Genomic DNA, 20,385 nt, shown 5'->3' with positions numbered 1-20,385 from the left:
TTTGGGTGTTACCTAAATGCATGTTTGTATTAAGAGTGGTTCTTCCAATTTTACATCCTCTTTTTGATGTCATCTGTTCTGTCCTCCAAGGTACTAGTAGCAGATAGTATTAAGGAATCTTGCTAGAAAAGTACTAGTTTTTCTGAGTGTTTTTATAGAGAATTGACCACTTGTCCCTTTGAACTCTTGCTTTTGTTACTTACCTCTCTGCTGTACTACTTTGTTCTTAGCTGCAGGATAAGGCTGCCTATTTCACTACTTTCTGAGTTTTTAGACCTTTGAGTTTTAAGTGACTGGAATAAGTTTGTCCAGCTGCTTTTCACTAGAGAGGAGATGTTTTCTTCCCTTCCACATGCTGAACAAGAGTTTGCAAGGGAAGTTCACTTAGAGTCTACCAGGAACATGTCCAGGGAGCCACAGGCTTTTTCCAGACCTGATATTTAAGTATCCTCATCTCCCTGTTTTCAGGATTTTAAAAAACTAATCTATAAGATTAATAGGTATCTGTCATAACTACAGGGTGAACTATACCTTTTGATCAGTTTTTAAGTGTCTACCCTTTCCAAGCACCAGCTTTTCCTGCATTTTCCTCCGGGTTGGTTTCCATTGTGTTGATGCTTGTTTTGTTGCAGGAATCCCTATTCATCAGCCTCAGATCTTGTCTGACGTAACAAATTATTTAATCCTATTGATGAATTTCCTCCTGGATATCTGTGAAAATAGTGACATTTGTAACTTCCTCAAAGCATAGCACTTATGTATGGAATGGTGACAGGGAAGCAAAAGGTTAAAATTCAAAAGGCATGGTGTAAACCATATCTAACCCTTAGCTTTTCTTTACAAATCTGCATCAGTTTTGCTCACCTTTGGTAAATGTCTATATTGAAATCTGAAACTGTCAATCTCCCATATGGGGGAGTCTGAATGTGAAGCAGGATGTTCTGGTTTGAGTTTTCATGCTTTTAAATCTCTGTATTTCACGGCACAATCACTGCACTGCAAGTGCTCAGCAACATCTAATCCTTCCCCCTCCACTCCCGCCTTTCCCCAGAGCGCTTATCGGACCAAATAATCTATTTCATCTTCTAAAGAATGCCTGCATATTATGTGATATTTCTTTTTGTGGCTGGATGCCTTCTGAAAGGCTCCTTTAAAACTAAAATCTCATGAAGAATTTTGACATTTTATAATGTCCAGATAGACAATATTGCTTGCCTGGGGTTTGTCCTTCAAGGAAAATTGATTTCCAAAGCAGCAGTTACTTATTCTTTAATCTCCTGGAAAAATACTTCAGTGGTCATTTCAAACTGGAAGGATAGTACTTACATTTAGGGATAATTTTATCTTTTGCATTTTCAAAACTAGAGGAGTCAGAAGTAGTTTTGGGGAAAGGGGTGTGTAGACTGGGAAGTTCCAGTTCTGGATCAGAACCTTGTTGTAATGGGATCAGCAAACATGTTGTCAATGTGATGCCCCAGACATAAAAGCTTCCAAACTGAGGATCTTACCCCCTAAGTGAATCCTCTCTGCTGGATTCTAGAGCCTGTGGTGAAACCATTCTTTTATTGCTTCAGCTTCTCACTCAATTCCAAGTGTAGAGCCTAAGAGAAAACAGCCTCCCTAGCAGTCTGACTGTATTTTCAGAAAGTATAGAGAAATACCTTTAATAATTTAGTGGTTCTTTATGGCTTTTTAAAAGTTACTTTTAAAAAAAATACAAAAGGTATTTTAATAAAATCTATTCTCTTCTAAAACAGCTGCAGATTTCATAGGTGTCCAGTCTGATTTCTGCAGATAATGAATATGTAGAGCAGCGAGTGTAGAGAAAATTGAAACTGAGCTTTTAAAATCTAGCTTTGATGGGGATGAATTTAAAGGCAGTTTGATAAAAGCAAATCATATAAGGTAATACAGTTTTTCTGAAAACTTTGATGCAATTTCCTGTGACAAAAAAACCACCCTCAGAGCTCTAGGGAATGAAGGGCAGGAGATTTACTGTGAATATAAGACTTATTTATAACTCTTTCCCCTTGGGAAATAAACTTGAGAAAAAGCTATGTCTGTGCATGTGCAGGAATGCAGTGCAGTCCCCAGTAGGTCAGCCAGCACTCTGATAGCTGCAGTTCATTTTCTGTTTCATAGGAATAAATACAAGTGGCAGAGGTACCCAGTTTTGTAGTATTGTTTAATACTACTTGCATAATATTGGTACTTTTGAGTTGATGCATGTGTGTTTCCATAAAAAAAAATTTCTGAAACCAAGCAGGATTTTACTGGAACTGGAGCATGAGAGTTGCAGGAAGAGAATGAGTAAATGTCTTCAGTTAAGTGGAAAAGCTGCTATTCCAATAGGCCCAGAGATTTTATTTTAGCAGAAAATGCAGGCGTTCCTGGGACTGAAGCGGTAAATTTAGTTCTTACGCAGCTGCTGGCATTCAGCTCATTCAGACACACAGAAACCTTAATCCTCCTTATTAGACAGTGACTGTGCTGAAGTTTCCCAACCGGGTGAAGAGCAGTGCTCTTCTGGAAGGCTTCTTCTCTTCAGCTGGTAGGTTTTGTGAGTCACCCATCTGATTGCCTCAGACAGTCTTCCCTTATTGCCTCAGTCTTCCGCTGTAATCTGATGGTTTTTGGATTACAGTGATGGGAAGCAAGGCTGCCTACACAGAGCATTCCTCTTTCAGCTACAGCTGCTCTGACCAAGTAGTTAGGGATGCTCTGAACACCATACTTTTTTTTTTTTCTTTTACAATTTGTTGGCCTTCAGATTGTCTGCCCTACTCTGCTGGGTCACAGGGCTCATCCCTACTTGCTTCAGCCAATGCAGCTCCATTGGCTTGGGTGTTGCTGCTCAGTGTTAGCACTGCACAGCAGTCCCTTCCTGCATGGGGCTTCATGTATCATAGAAATGCTCCTGCTTCTCACTGCTGAATGTGAAGTAAATGTCTTTGCACATGGAAATCTACAAACACATTTTTCTAGCTGACTCCTATTGCAATCTCCTCTTCTCTGCTTCTCATGCTTTAAGGCAAATCAGTATTTTTAAAAATACTTCAGGTCCTGATCTGCTGAAGGGCACCTACTACCAGTTGCAGTTACTGAAATACTTTTTTTACAGATCATGGTGTTGATAGTGACTCAGTCTGAGTCTTCCAAATGCATGCAGCCTTCAATGGCTGGCTTTTGAGTCACCTGCTTCCTGGTGGTGTTCTGAAGGTGTGGGACACAACTGTGAAGGCTTGTTACAGAGCTACATGTCTTTTCTTCATTTCACCTTATTTAGTTACTTTCTCTTTTAATAATCTTTTGCTTCAACTGTCTTCATATAAAGACTTGTCTTATCATTGATCACCCCAGTTGTCTGTTGCTGAACTCTGCATCTCTGCAGCATCTCTTACTAACAGAGGCCAAATTCCTGACCCAATTGATGTTAGTGGTGGAATTCTCCCTGGATTCATTTCAGTATTCATTTCCACCCATTCCTTCTCCATGTCGGCATCTTGTTTGCAGTGCTACATTTTGAAGAGAGAAAAGATCTGATGTGGTCTGCTTCTTGAGAAGCACTGCTAGTGAATACAGAACTAAAAAAGATGTCCCTGACAGAATGGGGCTTGTAGTTTTGCTTTTGGTGCCATTGTGGAAGATTTTCCACTTACTCTATATGGCCATATCGTCTTCTTTTCTTCAATAACTTTTTAAAATAAAAAAGTTGAAATGATCTTCCTAAACAAGCATAAATCTCCTGTAGGATTTTATTTTTGTCCTGTTGGCCTCCTGTGTTATGCTTACCTTCTCAGAGAATAGCAAAAGTATCAAAAAGATACAGAAAGTTTTCTGAGCACTTGTCTTCCACCAGAAACATTTCTTTAATCAATTGGGCATAAGCTACTGTGACAGACACAGCGAAGAAGGTGGGAACATGGTGTACACATATATTAGTGATCAATATCGGTAAACTGGATAGCATCAGCTGTTAGACATGGATTTAGGTGGTGTTAACTGACTTACAGATAGATGCTGAATTCTTATCTTGCTCCTCTGTCAGGGACACACTTAATGAGTGATATAAAGGAAAGACTTACAGAGGACATTAAAATTCTGCATCTGTCCTTTACTTTCCCTGCATTTTAATTTTTTAATGATGTTTTAATTTTCCCATGATATCTGTGATGTACGGTGCTATACTTCCCGTGTTCCCGCTGTATGGTTGGAAGGTAACCAGAATCAGCAGGATTTTCTCCTATGAGTAACAGGTCCTAAACATCCTCTGAGAGAGGGAGCCAGAGTATCTGCTTGTGACTGAAGAATGCAGTCTGAAACTTGTTTATCTGTGACTCTTGGGAACCTGCACCCTCAGTTCCTTTAACGTTACTGAATATGTTGACATTTCAAGTGCAACACCCCGAATGTGGATATGAAGTTAATGACTACAGATTTTTAGGCTAAAAAAGAAGTACATTTAGAGTGTGTTAAATCCTCTGTGTTTAGAAGAGGCTTTTTCAGCTTTTAGCACTGTACAAATCATAGAAGCACTTTGTCAGTGAGAAATGGACATCTTGAGTCACTGTTATTCATAGAGGACTGTAAGCAAAGGGAATATTCCTGAAAGACAGACAGGTAAAAGCAAGAGACATTTGGAGAAAGTCCTGATGCAGTAGCAAAAAATGTCCTGTCTGGGCTGCGGTGTGGGAAGAGATGGTTAGTGATAGCATGGCAGGCTGGGGATGTAGCCCAGTGTCTCAAAGCACTGCCTTACCAGGTTCTTGCCATACGCTGGTACTTGAATAGTATAATGACTTTAAGTGTTCACAGCACCAAACAGTGCAGAATGCTGATGACACCAGTAGATGCTCATGGATGGTGTTGTCCCCAGTACTGGTCTTCTGCCTGGTCCCATGTAGCCTTCTCTGGACATGCACTAGTTGATTGCATCCCAAAGCATCAGGTGAGGCCCCATGTGAGACCAGCTGTGCTTCCCTGACAGAATTATATAAAAGGCACTTGGGTTATTGCTTAGAGTGGCCTGCTACACCTAGAGAGATTTTTCCCTTTGTTTCTGGCATCAGGGGTTGTGTTTTGGGGAAAGAGAGGGTAAAAAGCTCAGAGTGTGCTTTCCATAGTTTTTTTTATTAAAAACCTTAATGTATGTAAGTGTGTGCATTTATACATGCATGTTCTTTAAATGACTTGGGGTGAATAGTTGACACCTAAATTTCTGGGATAATTAGCCAGGAATGCTGAACGGTCACTTACTATAATTTTTTTTTTTATTAGCAGATTCATGCTTTAAAAGATTGTCATTCTGCAGTTTGAATGCACTACCCTTTAAATGAAGAATATTTTTTCTCTTAGCTTTGAGTCATCTTTCTTCCCAGAGCAGTGTTTTCCTTAAGTAGTTTTGGTTTATTTTTGTAGAGGTGGTTGAATGTGCTGTTTTTCTTAGATTTTATCCTTTGTGTGTTTTCTGACCTTACAAACAGCTGTTGTAAGAAATGTAATGTGTTTAAAGCTCTGCAGAACATCACAGGTTAGATTTTTACAAGGATCTAACCACTGTATGGCTAAGTAACTTTAATGGGATCTGTAGGGCCCAGTTCATCATTTACCTAAATTTGTGTGATCATTTAACACTAAGTGAGTTTGAAATGCTGCAGGTCAGAATATTTTGCAAACTGCACTGATAAAATCAGGAAGATGAAAATTCAGGCAAACCAAGCTGGTCTGTACTGAGTAGATATTAATAAAGAGATCTGGTATCTACAAGTGCTCTTTCAGGAGCTCTTTTGTCATGTGCTTTTGGCCGTATCATGTTAAACGTTACCAAAAATCGCTGAATGCTTTCCCAGCATCATTTTGGAAGTGATTTCTCTAATTGCTACAGGGAATATAATTTGCCCTTATGGTCCATGCAGTCAGAAATAGGTTAATAAGCAATCTTAATATCTTTAAGATGGAAAGGAAGGAAAAGATTAAATCCTTGAGCAAAATAGAAGCAACTTGAACTATCAAATTTGCTTTGGTAAGTATCGAGTTTTCTAGTATTCTTCTGAATCTGGTTTTAGATTCAGGAGGCCTTTGTAACCTTGGCTGAGAGGTGATTCTGTGATTCACTGTTTTAACAGTGTACTTGGATGGCATAATATGAGTTGGAAATTAGAAAGGCTTTGTGGACCTTCTTAGTTGAGCAGAGGCAGTGATCCAGACACATGCATTGTGACCAAGTTGCAGACTGCACAGCCGTCTGCTATCCTGCCCAGGGAGTGTGTGCTCGCACGCATCCTGGTCCTGCAACAAGCAAATGAACCTGTAAAGTCATGTAGACACCAAGAAAGGCCAGTTCTGTGGAGAGTCCATCTAAGATGCAGGCTTCCTGTGTCTGTTGGCAGCTTGAGAAATTCCAAATTGTCAATTGCCAGGAGGGTTTTTTAATCTGTGAATGTTTAAAATAGCCAATTGCTTTGGCATATCGACATGTGTAGTGTACCATGAGAATTCCAGTAGTTGCATTAAATGCAGTTACTTCACAAAAGATAAAATGTTATTCCTTTTAATCTGTTTATAATTGCTGGCTTCCTCAGTGCTTGTATCTCTCTCTCTGATGTTAAATACATTAAATTGTTTGAAACAGCATTTTTGCTGTCACACAGGTAAGCTTAAAGTGTATTGCTTCCATTATCAAGAAAGGTATATATTTTTGGATCATGTCATTTGTAGTTCAAAAAATTTGTTCCCTGAGGGAAGGATTATTTTTTATGTATTGCATCACATAAAGGAATGCATCCATTTTAGGCAGGTTGTCTGGCAACAGTAAGATAAGAACATCCATAAAACATGTTGGATGCCAAACTTTGCAGTCTACTTTCTTCGTTAGAAATTGGGCACATGGCATGTGAATATAGTAAGTGTGCAAATGAATGTAATTTTAATGAAATGTACCAGACTGTGATGGTCTTATGCAGAAATTAAAATTTGCTCTTACAGGTGAGGCAGCCTCAGCTCAGCGAGAGGAAGGCTCTTATGTCATCTTCTAGCTCAAGCAATTAAAGAGAGGAGATGGAGATCAGATCTCCATTTTAAAATGGCAGCTGGAGATGCAGGTTATCGAGAATCAGATTCACTTTGTGGAGCCTTTGGAAGTAAAGCAAAACAGTGCAAAACCCACAAAAATGGTATGTCGAAAAAAGTCTGGAAAACAAAGCCATGGAGAAGAGGGCCTTTTTGAAGAGAATGCTCTCCTCATCCAGTGTATGGTTGGACTCAAGAATGGATCCCCAAGCACTGTATGCCACGTACTACTAAGATCAAACTGTCAAGATTGAGCGCACAGCAATATACAGTGATAAGGACTCAGGTGGCCTATGTCTGGAACATGTAGGGACCTGCGTGTCTGTCAGATTTGCATAGTATCAGGCCTATCCATGCAAGCTCTTGAGAGCTATTCACAAGATGGACTGGAGGTGAAACGCATTATGTTTCTGACCACACTGTGGTGCAGACACAGGCAAGAGATTCTTATTTAACTTCAACATTCTGCTGTGTTTGCCTTGTTCTTTGAATTTCCTCTCATTTATATTTTTTGTTTGTGATCTCTTAGCCTCCTTGACTGCCCTCCCCAAATCTCCAAGGGGCCTGTTCTTTGAATTCCTTGAACTTTGCCATTAAAGCCATTCAGTCTGTTGTATTTTCCTTTCATTGGTCTCTCTTTTCTGTTAAAGCTATATGATCTCATGATTTTATTTCTGTTGCTGATGTTTGCAAGCTGTAAGTTCAGCACCTGGAATAAAGCTTGTTAATTCTCCTGTATTTTACTTACAGCCTAGTTTTTTGCCTTCAGGTTGTTTTTCTGAATTTGTCTCACACTATGTGAAATGGCTTGATGTGAATGTGAGCAAATTAGTGAGCTGAGTAATCCACAGTGAATTTGCTATAGATTTTCCACTGTGATGGAAGATCTGAAATCTTATATTAGGTTTCTGCACTCATTTGTGAATTGCAGGGCCCAGAGAGTGTGATCATCCAGTAACAGAAAGTACTGGACTAGATGGATAGGGCAGATTATTTGGATTCCTTTTTCAGTATTTATAATGGGTCTCCAGGAAGGCAAAAAAGGAAATAGGTGGTGTGATTTCCATCACCCCCCTCTGTTTTCAATGTCCAGGGGTAAATATTGCACAAGTGCAGAGATGCAAGGCATAGATGCCATTAGTGTTGATTAAATGCCATTATTCTTCCTTTCATTACTCTTCTGGCTGCATGCAAAAACCATTGATGAGCCTTGATGATATTTTATGGAAAAAAATTGAAATGAGCAAGGTTTAAGAAGTTTGCCAAGCACTGGCTTTATAAGCCGTTAGTAAGTTTATTGCTCTTCCATGATGACCTGGGGACTGTCAAAGAAATAAAGGCCATACTCAATTGATACGATGCAAAATACCGTTTCCTACTGAAGTAATTAAATGTTGGGTTCTGTCAGTCATGAGATCTAGTGCTGACAAAGCTTTTGTAATTTAACAGTCCATTGGTTTTAACAGATGAAGAAAATAATTCAGAAAGTCTTCTCCTACTTCAGACTGTTAAGTGCACATGCCAATATTGTCAACAACCACCCCTCTCCCCAAACAAAAAGCATATGTTCTCTTCTACTGCTCAGGTACAGAGTTGCAGTGCAAGATTTGCAGAAATTGTGGGAAGAGTTTGTTAGGAAATCTGACACAGTTATGAAACCTGAAACAATACCTGGATGTGTACAGCTGCATATTTGTAGAACAACTGTGCATTCATGCTCTGGTGATGGGACTAGATGGAAGAACTGAGTTTCACTCCTGTCTTGCTGCTTTGCTATGCAAGGGTCATTCAGCTACTCAGTACTTCAGCACCTCACCATTTCAAGCAATGCCATTCTGTGTACCATACTGTAAATCTTATGAGATCTAAGAATGAGAATTGCTGCATGAATGGGAATAATTACTACTTACTCTCTTCTGAAAAGTCTTATTAAGGAAAGCAACCATTTACCCAGAAGACTTTGTTGAAATGGTGGCCATGCAACTTACTGTTGATAACAGTAAGTGATTTTTACTAGATATCAATCTTATGCTTAAACTGTCATTGTAAAATGCAATGGCAATGCACAAAATTAGATTAAAATGGCTTTGAGATTCCAGATAGAAGACCCCAAGTAGGCAGTGCCCTAGCTGGTCTGCCCTGGTTTGTTTAACTCTGTCTCTGTTGAGCTGAGGCATTAGTACTTACCTTGTAGGGATCTGTGTCTGGGGCATTGCAGTGACATCATCATCAAAACAAAGGGCTCTTTTCTTCATTACTAAGACTTTAGTTGGAGAACTCGTATTATTAGATGAAGATCTTAACCTATTTTATCATGTAAGATAATTTAATATAATAGTTGTTATTGCAAAATAGGGAATATAGTGCCCTATCTGGTCACTGGTGTGTTAGAGAATTGAGACTTCACAAAGCAGGTGTGTACTAGGTTCACCCATAGCCATTGGTTGCTTGAGGAAGAAGGAGGACACTCTTCTGGTGCCCTCCATCCTTTTTTTCCTAAAGGGAAAGAGAGTTAAAAATCATCTTGATAAACTATTGGGATCTGGCTTGCTGTTTATTCTCCAGGTTCTATGAGCAGAGATGAAGATGGATTTAATATTAGCCATACTTAGGAGTGAACCGTAGGTGTGTAGTTAGGGATGTATCCAGAAGAAGGCTACACAAGCTATGAGACTGCTTCCTCTGTTGTCTTCTATTTACCTGCCTTAATGACTGAAAACCAGAATGTTAGAAACACAAAATCCAAACCATTATACCAAAATATTTTTCTCCTTCCATCCTGGCAAGGACAGCCAAGTTTCATTTCTTTAGGGTGCCCACTTGCTGAGGCTGCATTAATTCTACAGCTGAGTTTGGAGAAAGGCCAGAATAATACATTGGTATTGTAAGTGCACAGGAGCAGCTTTGGCTGCTTAAAGTGTTGCCAGTAACTGAGGACCCTCCTTCTGGCTCAGATGGTAAGAACGGTTGTTTTGGGATCCATAGGGCTTCTGGGTTTGGTTTGGTAAATTACACAGGTGTTGGGCTTAGTGTGAAATGCATATGTTATGGTAGGAAAGCAAGGGTAAAATAATGTGAAGTGCTGAACATGGAAGACTGAAGTAAAAGGGAGATGAGAGGGAGGTATCAGCTTCTAGATCTCTGAACTGAGAAGGAAAGAGGTGTCATGCAAGAGTAATTGAGGAATGGTGGCAGAAGGGAAGATGAGCCAACAAGGTGGAGAAGGCAAGATGAACAGCCCTACAGGAAAGCAGATGTGAGCTGAAGCAACTGCTGAAGGAAGGAGGCGGCTCTGTTGCTTACAGTAGGGAGGAAATTCAAGGGGAAGATAGAAGAAGAAAGCTGGGAGGAGGACACAGACAATTGCAAGCAAGTGCATTCGAATTTCTGCATTTACAGAAATGTGGCACTGTAGGAATGGGTAGTAGTTTTTCTTTTTTCCAGTCATTTTCCTGCTTCTGCCTTCCTCTTTGTTTTCCTAAAGCCAGGCTCTGATTGGGCCTACAGAGCAGCAGTGGCAGTGAATGGCTCAGGAGAAGTTACAAATTGCACTTGCAATTTTTTCCTGTCTAGATTTTTTTTGAGTGCCTAGTTGAGTAGAATGATTTTGAAATGCAGGATTCCCATTATCCGATATAGAAAGACTGATCTACTAAAGTAGAGTGACACTTGCTTTAACTGGTGATAATTGTATGGTCCATGCTGGCAGATGTTGCATTTGTCATGGCCTTTCATTCAGATGAAAAGACTAACGCTTTTGCAAGAGGGGAGGAGAGCTTGTTTGGAGCTGTAATTACCAGACTAGAATATATCTTACTGTGCAATGGGAACATACTAGAAAAAGTCTGTGAAGACCTTTATTTGTTGGATAGCGATAGTATCATAATAGAAGCTTAGGCTTGCTACTTCTATGTCAGTGTTAATTTGTGAATAATTGGTAAAAAATCCCAGGATTAATGTATCAGTGATGGATATAGTGTGAAAAGTGAGCTTTTGTTTGTTTGCTTTAAAACTAATTTTTATCTATTCAACAGTTCTGTTCCTCACTTAGTAATTGTGCCTAATCTACCTATTCCAGGAGCTTCTTTCTTGGCTTTACAGCTCTTTTCTATCTTAATGACTAGAAAACATACGGCATCCTTAATGTATTGCAGCATGGGAAACACCAGCAAGCACTGTCTCCTTTTAATGGCTTCCACAGTGCTTTTTCCTGAAGGATAGATGTTTATTATTTAATTTGTGAAAGAGAATTAAACAGCAGAGCTAGACTTTGTGAACTGTGCTACTTAGAGGTTGTTTCTGTTGGTGTTTAATGAATTTTTTAAAAATGAAATAATTTTTTTGGTTCTTTGCAGAAGCTGGCAAGAAAGCACTGTACAGTCTTTCAGCAGTGGTGCTACTCGAGTGGTCAGTCAACTGGAAATTGCTGATGCACAGTGAAACTCAATTGTTTATTTGTTTTTAGCCCAACACATTTTAAAGTCTGTGTGTATGTAAATGGTGAAACTTGAAGCAGCTGTTTCAAAAAATGTCCCTGATTTGAAGACAGGGTCATTTGGTGTCCAAGGACTGAAGCAATTTTATCTGGGTGATGGGGCTGCTTGGTAGTTGATGGTCCAGCCAGACTGGAAAATGTGTGTATTATTCGCAGGTCTGTGTTGGATCTGGTAGGGTCTATTGGGTTGGTTGTCACTCCTTGAAAATATGACTGAGTTGGTGCTTCTCCTCCTTGCTGGTATAAGTAACTCTTTAGAGTACAGATTTTGGCCAACCTGAGCTAAAGCTGTAGTTAATGTCCTGTTGACTTTATGTACCAGCTTTGTGTGGTAAAGAAACTGAGATGTGAAAGAGCACTTGGGGGGCTAGGAGTCCTTTAGAAATAACACCTGTACTTAAATATGTGTGCATGCACTCCGTATCCTTTAAGGGAATATTTTTCAAGACCGCTCTTTTGTTTAAAAATGTCTCTTTGAAATGTCTCTTTCAATAACAAAACCAACTGTTCATAGTCATCTACTGACTGAAACCTCTGATAGGTATGTTTCCAACAGCAGATCAGTAAAGATAATATGAGCATCTGTCTCTTAGAGGCTCCTGGCATCCATCAGATGAAATCAGTTCTGGGAGCAGAAGTAGAAAAACTAGTTTCTGTGGTGCAGCTAAGGGCGTTTGCTCTGCATCGTTTACTGTGTTGTGCAAATATAAGTCTTGTCCTCCAGCCTGTTCATGCTTATTGAATTTTAGCACATCCTTTTCAACACAGGTGCCTGTTCAGTCATTCTCCCTTGCAGGCATCTTCTTCAGCTAGACAGCAGTATTTGGGGAGCACTGATTTAATGTGAAGAAACCTCTGTTCTGTTTAATTTTGTCTTTAGGAATTTCACCTAGAAGTCTTAGGTACCTAGGGCTGGATTTGAGACTGGTACCTGTGTGGAGCTGTATGTGTTGCTTCAGGCAGACTTCTTGGCCACAGGTCCTGCTCTTCATTTTCCCTGGTCCCACATAGCCTTGCTTTGTTTACCTTCCACATGGTCCTAGAAGGCCAATCATTCCCTCACACCTCACATACGCAATGACAAGTCTTTGTGCTCGGCAGCTTGTGTTGGTCTCTTTTCATCATAGCTTGAGAACATTTCCCTGCCCCCTTTTCTCTCCCTCTCATCTTCTGTAGCTTCAATGAACCTTTTTTTTTTTCTCTGTTGCTATAGTTACACTGCCTTTGATGAAATCAGCTAGGTCCTTCCCTTACAGTTAGAGTCAATTCTTAGCCATACTGGTTCTGGCAGTAGTCCCGTCCAATGTTAGTCTTCACATAAGTATCATGTCCATATTTTGGGGAGTCTTTATGTGTTTGTTTCTGTTCCAGGAATACTGTTACCTGTATAACAAAAGCTCATAGACATCTCTAAGATCAAACTCAGCCCTGCAGTTTTCAAATCTGGCATTCAAGTCCATGATAATTTAGGCCACAACTCTTCCAGGTCTTAAAATGATCTGTGCTGGTTTTAAGTTTGGTTATCAGTCAAAACTGGCAGGGGGTCCTGCGATTGCTTCTCCTCTGTTCTTCTAAAACACTATTTTACTGTCTTTTGGGTACACAAATTCCTACAGACAGAGGGTTTCAGAACACTGTATTTGCTTCCTCACGTTTTTAAGGGAGGAAGTACAATTTATATCTGTCAACTGAGGCAGTGCCCAGGACTCTTGAGAGGCAACTCGTGGTGTAAGGAAGGGACAGCTTGCTTTTGTGAGCACATGTTGCAGTATTTGCCTGCCTTCTCTTTTCTCAACACAAAGCTTTATGTTGCTCTGGGGATGTGCTGTAGGAAGAAGTGTCTGGGAGCGCAGGGATCTCAAAGTGTGGATGGCCAGCCAGCTGGGCTGACTTGGTGTGAGCTTCAGTCATTGAAGGTCACTTGAACTGTTACAAACAGAGGCAGGAGGTCTGAAACCAGTGTGCTATATCCAAACTGATCTAAAAGTAACAGCAGTTGACTGGTTCAGGGGATTTTTTTATGTCCCCATTTGTTATATATACAGGACTTCTGATCTCAAGCTCTGATCAGTCAGTGGAAATGAGAACTGGAAGAGGGTGCTGTCGGAGTGTCTCTGTTAGGTTAAATTCTCTTGGGGAATAAAGGTGAAAGAGTTTGCTTCCTAAAATCCCAGATGAAAAGATGCACTTCTAGAAACTCTTACCCAGTGTAAAGCCCAGAGGAGAAAGTAGTAAATTTACCCTTTTTTCAGAGGGTTTAAATCTCAAACCAATATGCATCCCAGCTTCACAGACTCAGAGGAACATAGATACTGATTTGTAACCAGATGTTATGACTTGCCCTGTTTGTAATACTTGTTTAGAAAAAAGTGTTTCTTGTTGGATTTTATTCAGAAGAGTTTTTGCAGAGTAATTCCCAGGCTCTTTCTAGTGGAGCAACGGTGTTCTGTTACACTTCATAGTAAACTGATGTTCAGAAACCAGAAACCAGTTCAGAAACCTTAAAGGATGAAATATGTTGGTGAAACCTATGGGGTTTTTTTGGTAGGAGATAATATTGTCATCCTTAGCAGTCAGGGTCTGTAAAGTTTGTAACAGATAGTCATCACCAATTTCAGTTTTGAGAATTGTAGCTTCTGCATTTCTATCTTGTATGATATTTCCAGTTTAATTCTGAGTTCTGTGATAAATAGGAAGTTCCTCAGTGTCTTCTGAAATGACATGCATGTGGTTATTCACAATTGTTTCTGGACATCACTATGATACTTTTGTTTTTCTTTTAGCAAGAGCTTTAGTGGTTGGATGTTAGCCTTTAGATGTAGATGAAACAGGGCTAAGAAATATCCTTTCCAAAATAGCTGCCATCTGAGAAAAGGGCTTTGCAGTATTCATAGAGAGAATAAATCATTATTCTAGTATTTTTTGGTTTGTACTTGTCTTGCCTGTATGATTTTCTGCAGTGTAATACGTTGTTAAGCAAACAAAGCAGTTTAGTGATTGTCATAAATCAGGCAGATGTCAATAGAAGCAGCATCCTTAAACGCCACAGCTGTAAGACTTTCTCCATGGAATTTGGTTTCTAATGCCAGCTTTAAAATATTCTCATAACTGTGATTTGTTGCTGCAGTGATCTTGTTCTTCCTCTTTCAGAATGAGAAGGCTTTGGGGCATTCCATGAGCCGCTCTAGTAACATCTCAAAGGTATGTTCCTCGATATAACTCAGTCTTTGATAAACTTGGGGATACTGGTATTTCTTTCACTTCAAAACTGGGGTCATTCATGTGACAATGTGACCAGTAGAAAATGCTTCTTATGCCTGCCTGTCATTGATAGTCACTCCTGAAACAGTAGAACTCTCTGGTGTTTTGCAGACTCTCTTTACAAGTCAAATGAAATGGAAGCTACAGTAGGTTTTCTCTTTCACACTGTCAGCCTCCTTAGCTTGGTAGGAGCAAGATAGATGACAGATGCCTGAGATCTTATCTTGGGGTGAAAAAATCACTCCAAAAGCATCTCTCAAGTATGTTCTTTTATATCATGAGCTATCTGATGTAATGTTCTCTGTAAGATATGTATAGCCATGCATCCCATAATACATATTGGATATGTGGTTAAACATTATTTTATTGTCACTTCAACCCCGAGTTATTGTTAGCACCATGAAGTGCATTGTTATCAGGGCATGACTATGTAAGTATTTTAAAATGTTTTCTATTACAGGCCCTGATCTTGTAAGGGAAGCTTGATGCTCTACCTGTTTTAATCACACCAGTATAGCTGATGGACACATCAAAAGCACAACTGCTTTGTTATGCCTTTAGGAAAAAAAGTATCTTCTGTCCAAGATAACTTATTACAATACATACCCTGCGCCTACTTCTGCATTATACATAAGAAGATTTTTAATTCACTGGAAGCCTGACACCTTTTTGCTTACCCAAGTACAACTGCTTAAAGCCTTTGTGAAAGCAAGGTTGTGGGGGCTGACCAGTGCTTTTCATGGGGTGCATAAGCCTCAACCCTGTTGAGTGACGTTTAATGAGAGACTGAGTCATTATGGCTGTGACAAACTCAAGTCCCTTTTTTCTATTCTGGGTACTTCAGGATATAGGATGCTATTCATGCCTATCTCCAGCAGAGGAAACAGTGGCTGCGCTTAATTTATAGTTTATATAGGGACAAACCGCTTTCACTTTGGAGCAGAAAGATGACATTACTGGGTGTCTTAAATAATGAGCAGGGCAACTGTCCAGTGCAAAAGGTATTGACCAAGCTGAAGGTGGTATTACAGAGTGACGTGGAATTGTGTTTTGCATTCAGCATCAGAAAATGTGCATTCACAGAAAGGGATTTGAAATAAATACCATGTGAGTATAGCTTCTCATCTGTTCTTTTCTAAAATGGGACTGTGCCTGTTCCTTCTTACCCTGGCTCTTCTCCTCTTAGGGATTCTTAACTGGATTTTCAGGCACTGTGCAGCAGAGACGGTAGTTGTTGCACTTTTCCCAGAGTGTCTGAAATTCAGCACAACGAGCCCTTTGATGGCAGCAGTTTGGTACCCATACAAAGCTGCACAGTTCATTCTTAATTCATTGAGAACTGGTAGCGTGGCAGTTCAGTGGGAAGGACCTTGCACTCTGCAAAGCTCTCCCTGGGAGTGCTGGCAAGCAAGATATCAATATTTGCATTCATCTTGAAACACTGAAATGTTCAACATGATTGCTATGTGTTGCAAAAGCTAAAGTTCTCAAGGGGAGCAAAAGTCAACTTTGCCAGTTGCATGGGTGAGGCTTTTTGGTTGCAAACTTGAGCTTCACAGGGGTATTGATGTTCTTACTGCTCCTTTGTCACCTCTGTGTCTGATCTGTTCCATGCACCTACTTCACTCTGGAGATAGCTTCTAACAAGGATAAGAGGTGGAAGTCCCATTGGTGAAATCAGTCCCCGGATTTGCCTCATACATCTGAATGCTGCCTCACCATCCAGGCAGTTCAATGCTAAGCTGTAGCAATTTATCTTGCTGTCTACAGATGGGTTGGCTGTTGCAAGCAATTCATAGGACAAAACAGGAAAGATTATAGTAGTGGGATGCTCTGTGGAAGCTTAAGTACATGGAAGATTTTTCCTTAGTTCTGAGGTTTAATAGGAAAATGCCTTTTATTTTTGTTCAGAATAGTATAACAACCTGACCAATAAGGCAGATCGAGTACATGTAAAGGAAGAAGTATGAAAATGCTCGGCTGCCTGTATAGCCCTTTCTGAAATCCACAGAGGTTGTTGATACTACACCATTTTAAGAGAAGCTATTTAACCAAAACTGAGTTTAATCAATTATACGCTGCATTCCCAGACATGTTTGGGGGGTGGGGGATGGGGGGATGGGGTGTTTACAGAAATAATGATCACGCTTCCTGCAAATGACTGTTTCAGCTATTATTTTTCCACCCAAATCAAGCTCACAGTGTAGCAAATCTGCTACAAACGCTTGGCACTGACACTTGATTCAAAGCCTTTCTGGTGCTGATATGCCATTATGAACCTGCTGTGATTATTGCTGTGTATCCTTCCACTGCTCTCAGTGCACAGTGCAATATGAGTGGAAAGGATTGAGTCAGAACTCAGCCTTTAGCCAAGAGAGGATGCTGTGTTACTCAGTGTGACCAAGGAAAGCAATGCCCTAGGGCTAAAAGTAATCAAGGAGGAAGGCAGACAGATGGTCCCACTGAAAATTAGATCAGCTGGTAGAGGTAGCAGGACCTCTCCGAACATAGACCCCAAGTGTCGGGGCCAGTTGGAGCCATCCCTTGGGAGGAAGGAGCAAAAAGCAGTTCTCCAAGAGGCAGATGCTAAGAGAGGCTGAAGAGATGCTAGTATATGTGGCCAGGCCAAGAAAAAACAATCACCTGAATACTTGGCTAGGGATGGAAGCCAGAAGCAGCAGAAAAAGGAGTAGGGAATAAGATGTAGGAGGATCTTCATATGGTGCCATTAGGTTTTGTGCAGTCTGTTGCACGCTGGGGGATGTGGCATTCATCCAGGCCCTTCTTTGCTTTTTGGTGTGTATATTTCAAACACTCCTTTTAAATCTGCTACACGTGAAACATTCGAATTTTTGGAATCTTTTCTGTGTTTGTTTTGAAATTCAAAAAATAATAGTGTTGAAGGCAGGTTGAATTGATTTAGTCATGGGACTTGGACATAACCTGATTGCCAATCTGCAGTGTTCAAGCACAGTGATGCTGATTGCAAGTCCCCCAGTTGGCACAGGGGTATACAGGCCAGATCCACATCTCAACTGTTTACCCTAAGCCAGCATTTTTTGCAAGAAACCACCATTCACCGGTAAGTGCCTTTGTCATACAAGCCACACAGAGAAATAGTGAAGCTTTATAGAAGCTTCATCCTCTAAATATAGGTTAAATTGACCCTAAAACACAGCTAGTCACTGAGAGCAGCTAAAAAAGGGGTTTTCACATTGGTGATAATTCATGGCCTCTGCTCTTAGATAAAAGAACTGTGTTTACAAGCAGATTAAAATGAGGTCACTAACAAAGCTGGTCTGTAAACAGTTATCCTCAAATTAATGATACTGTTTAGCTTTAAAGTTTCCGATACATCCTCAAACTGATGATGTGACATATGGAAATATCTTCAGGTCATCTGTGTGTTGTTCCTGTCATCTGATTGCTCTGGAGGGCTGATTTTAGCGGAAGCACATTGTAGTCTTATTTTCATGGACCTCTAAGGGGTAAACTTTGAAAATGCCAATACTGGGATCACAGCAAAGGAATCAGAAGTGCACTCCTTTAAAAATGTAAATGCCTTGTCCTTTCTGAAGGCCTGTACAGTTTTATCTTTTGAGCAGAAGCACACTGTAAAGTATTAAATTATTCTTGGGCTGAATGGCAGCCAGTGCAGATGCAAAGTGTTAGCCTAAGCTTGCTATAAAATTTAAAATCCATTTAGGCTGTTCATCAGCTTGGAACAGATTTAGAAAAGCATATGAATACACACGTCCACTGTAGCCTGAAGCTTTGATGGATTCGGTGAGCGTTCGTCCGTAGAAAAGCAGGCCAGGTTTTTCAGTCGCAGAGCTTAGCTATGCTGTAGTCTATCAGATGACCAAGGCTTACTGAAAAGAACTGCTGCTCAGAGGAGTTCTGTTCAGGTACGTGAGCCTGGGGGTAGGGAAAAAGAAGTTGCTTAAAGAATTTTTTTTAAAAATCCTTCTACTGAGCTGTTGGAGAAAGGAAAATAGGAAAAATTGTATAGTGTGAAGATTAAGGTATACTCTTTTCCCCACCCACAAGAGCAAGTAATCCCATGCTGGGGCATGGTGCAGTCGTGTTCATAAGGAGGGTGATAGTCTCCCTGTGCTGTGATAAATCCCTTCTCCTGGGTCTGGATTCTTACTTTATATAGGCGCAAGGGCACCCTGTGAAGGAGGAACCTGTTTCTTTTCCTTTTTTGTTCCCACAGTCCATTCAAGGTATTTTGAGGAAGATAATCAAGACAAAGGGCTATATTTTTTTCTTCTTCTTCCTACAGAACCTGTGCAGTTGGGTTACTGGGTTTAGTCAACATTAATCCTATGCTATAGGCAGATTGAATTATGCTTGGGGAGATACTGAAAGGATAGATAGTCTCCTTTCTCTAGTGCCTTTGGCTCTGGTATCTTTAGAGAAAGTTCCTGCCTTTAGATTTCTTCAGGAAGAATGAGGAGAAGCTGACTTCAGCTTCGCTCCTAGTTTCTAGACGTAATTTTCATTGTAGTCATATACAATATATAAAGTATGAAACATATATGAACATATGAAATATATAAAGTGTGAAACAAAGTTCTTCCAGTAGCTGACTGGAACTCGAACTGTTGCCAAAGTTTTATGGTGGAGTTGGTCAACCTGAAAATTTCAGATGCCTCTTTCCCATAACTTCTTTTTCTTTTTCCCCAGTTTTTTTAAGGACTTTCCATTGTAATAATTCATCTTATCCCAGCTAAAGACACTTTATTTTAATATGGAAGTCAAAATGGCATGAGTAGGGAGAATTTGATGGAGAAGACCAGAAGTACTGATGTTTGATCCTGCCATGTTGGTATTTAGGAAAAGCTTTCAAAACCAGCCTGTCAGCACGGCTGTCTGCCCTTCACAATATCCAGTCTGTCAGTAGGTGGCCTGTTCTGACTATCTCAAGTGTCAGGTTAGTACACTTGGCATGGCTGGTTGGTCTTCTTGCACTGCTGCCTGGGTGTGCTAGTTCAGCTGGAGGCCTCCTTTGACATGCGTGTGGTGAAACAACCACGTCTGTTCCACAGATGCGCTTTGGAGGCTTTACAGCTGCAGTGCACTTCCGCAAGAGCCACCAGCCAGCATGTGCATGGAATACAGCACTTCCTAAAAGCATAGAAACGTGAATGTTGCATCCTCATAGAAGGCTGGAGCCAAGCAATTATATTTGTTCTGTAGTGGCTTGAGAGAAGTGATGGATGTGTTCCTTGGGTTTAATCAAGTCCTCCCTGCCTGCCTTCAGCCCAAGCTCAGGACTTCTCACACAGCAGGCAGAACTGAATTTTGATGCTGTGGATGAGGCAGGGCTAGGGCTGCCCCTGTCAAGGGGAGGGGAGGTGAAGGGGGCAGCAGTGGCACAGAGTCAGATTCCCTGATCTCTGCGTAGATGTCCTTTCTCTATGCAAAGACTAGCCAGGTTAGCTATGGAGCGCCTTGTGGTGGCACTTGGTGCCTTTTTTCACATGGCCCCCATTACTCTTATTTTCTTTCTTAGATCCCTGTTTATCCTAGATCCTTCCAAATGAACAAGTATG

At 40.5% G+C, this 20,385-nt stretch overlaps 1 protein-coding gene across 9 annotated transcripts in view; it reads left to right on the top strand.

Moving 5' to 3' along the window:
• Nucleotides 1–20,385, top strand: part of MARCHF8 (membrane associated ring-CH-type finger 8) — a 101,018-nt gene that overhangs the window by 60,078 nt on the left and 20,555 nt on the right. For all 9 annotated transcript variants that reach the window (XM_074907357.1, XM_074907349.1, XM_074907350.1 and 6 more), the window contains one exon: nucleotides 14,714–14,764. In XM_074907357.1, coding sequence (XP_074763458.1) covers nucleotides 14,714–14,764 — 51 coding nt within the window. The remainder of the gene's footprint in view (nucleotides 1–14,713; nucleotides 14,765–20,385) is intronic.

The sequence above is a fragment of the Athene noctua genome, chromosome 5 (assembly GCF_965140245.1).
Source record: "Athene noctua chromosome 5, bAthNoc1.hap1.1, whole genome shotgun sequence".
Taxonomy (NCBI): domain Eukaryota; kingdom Metazoa; phylum Chordata; class Aves; order Strigiformes; family Strigidae; genus Athene; species Athene noctua.
The sequence above is the reverse complement of the archived record's forward strand: the minus strand, read 5'-3'. Positions and strand labels throughout refer to the sequence as shown.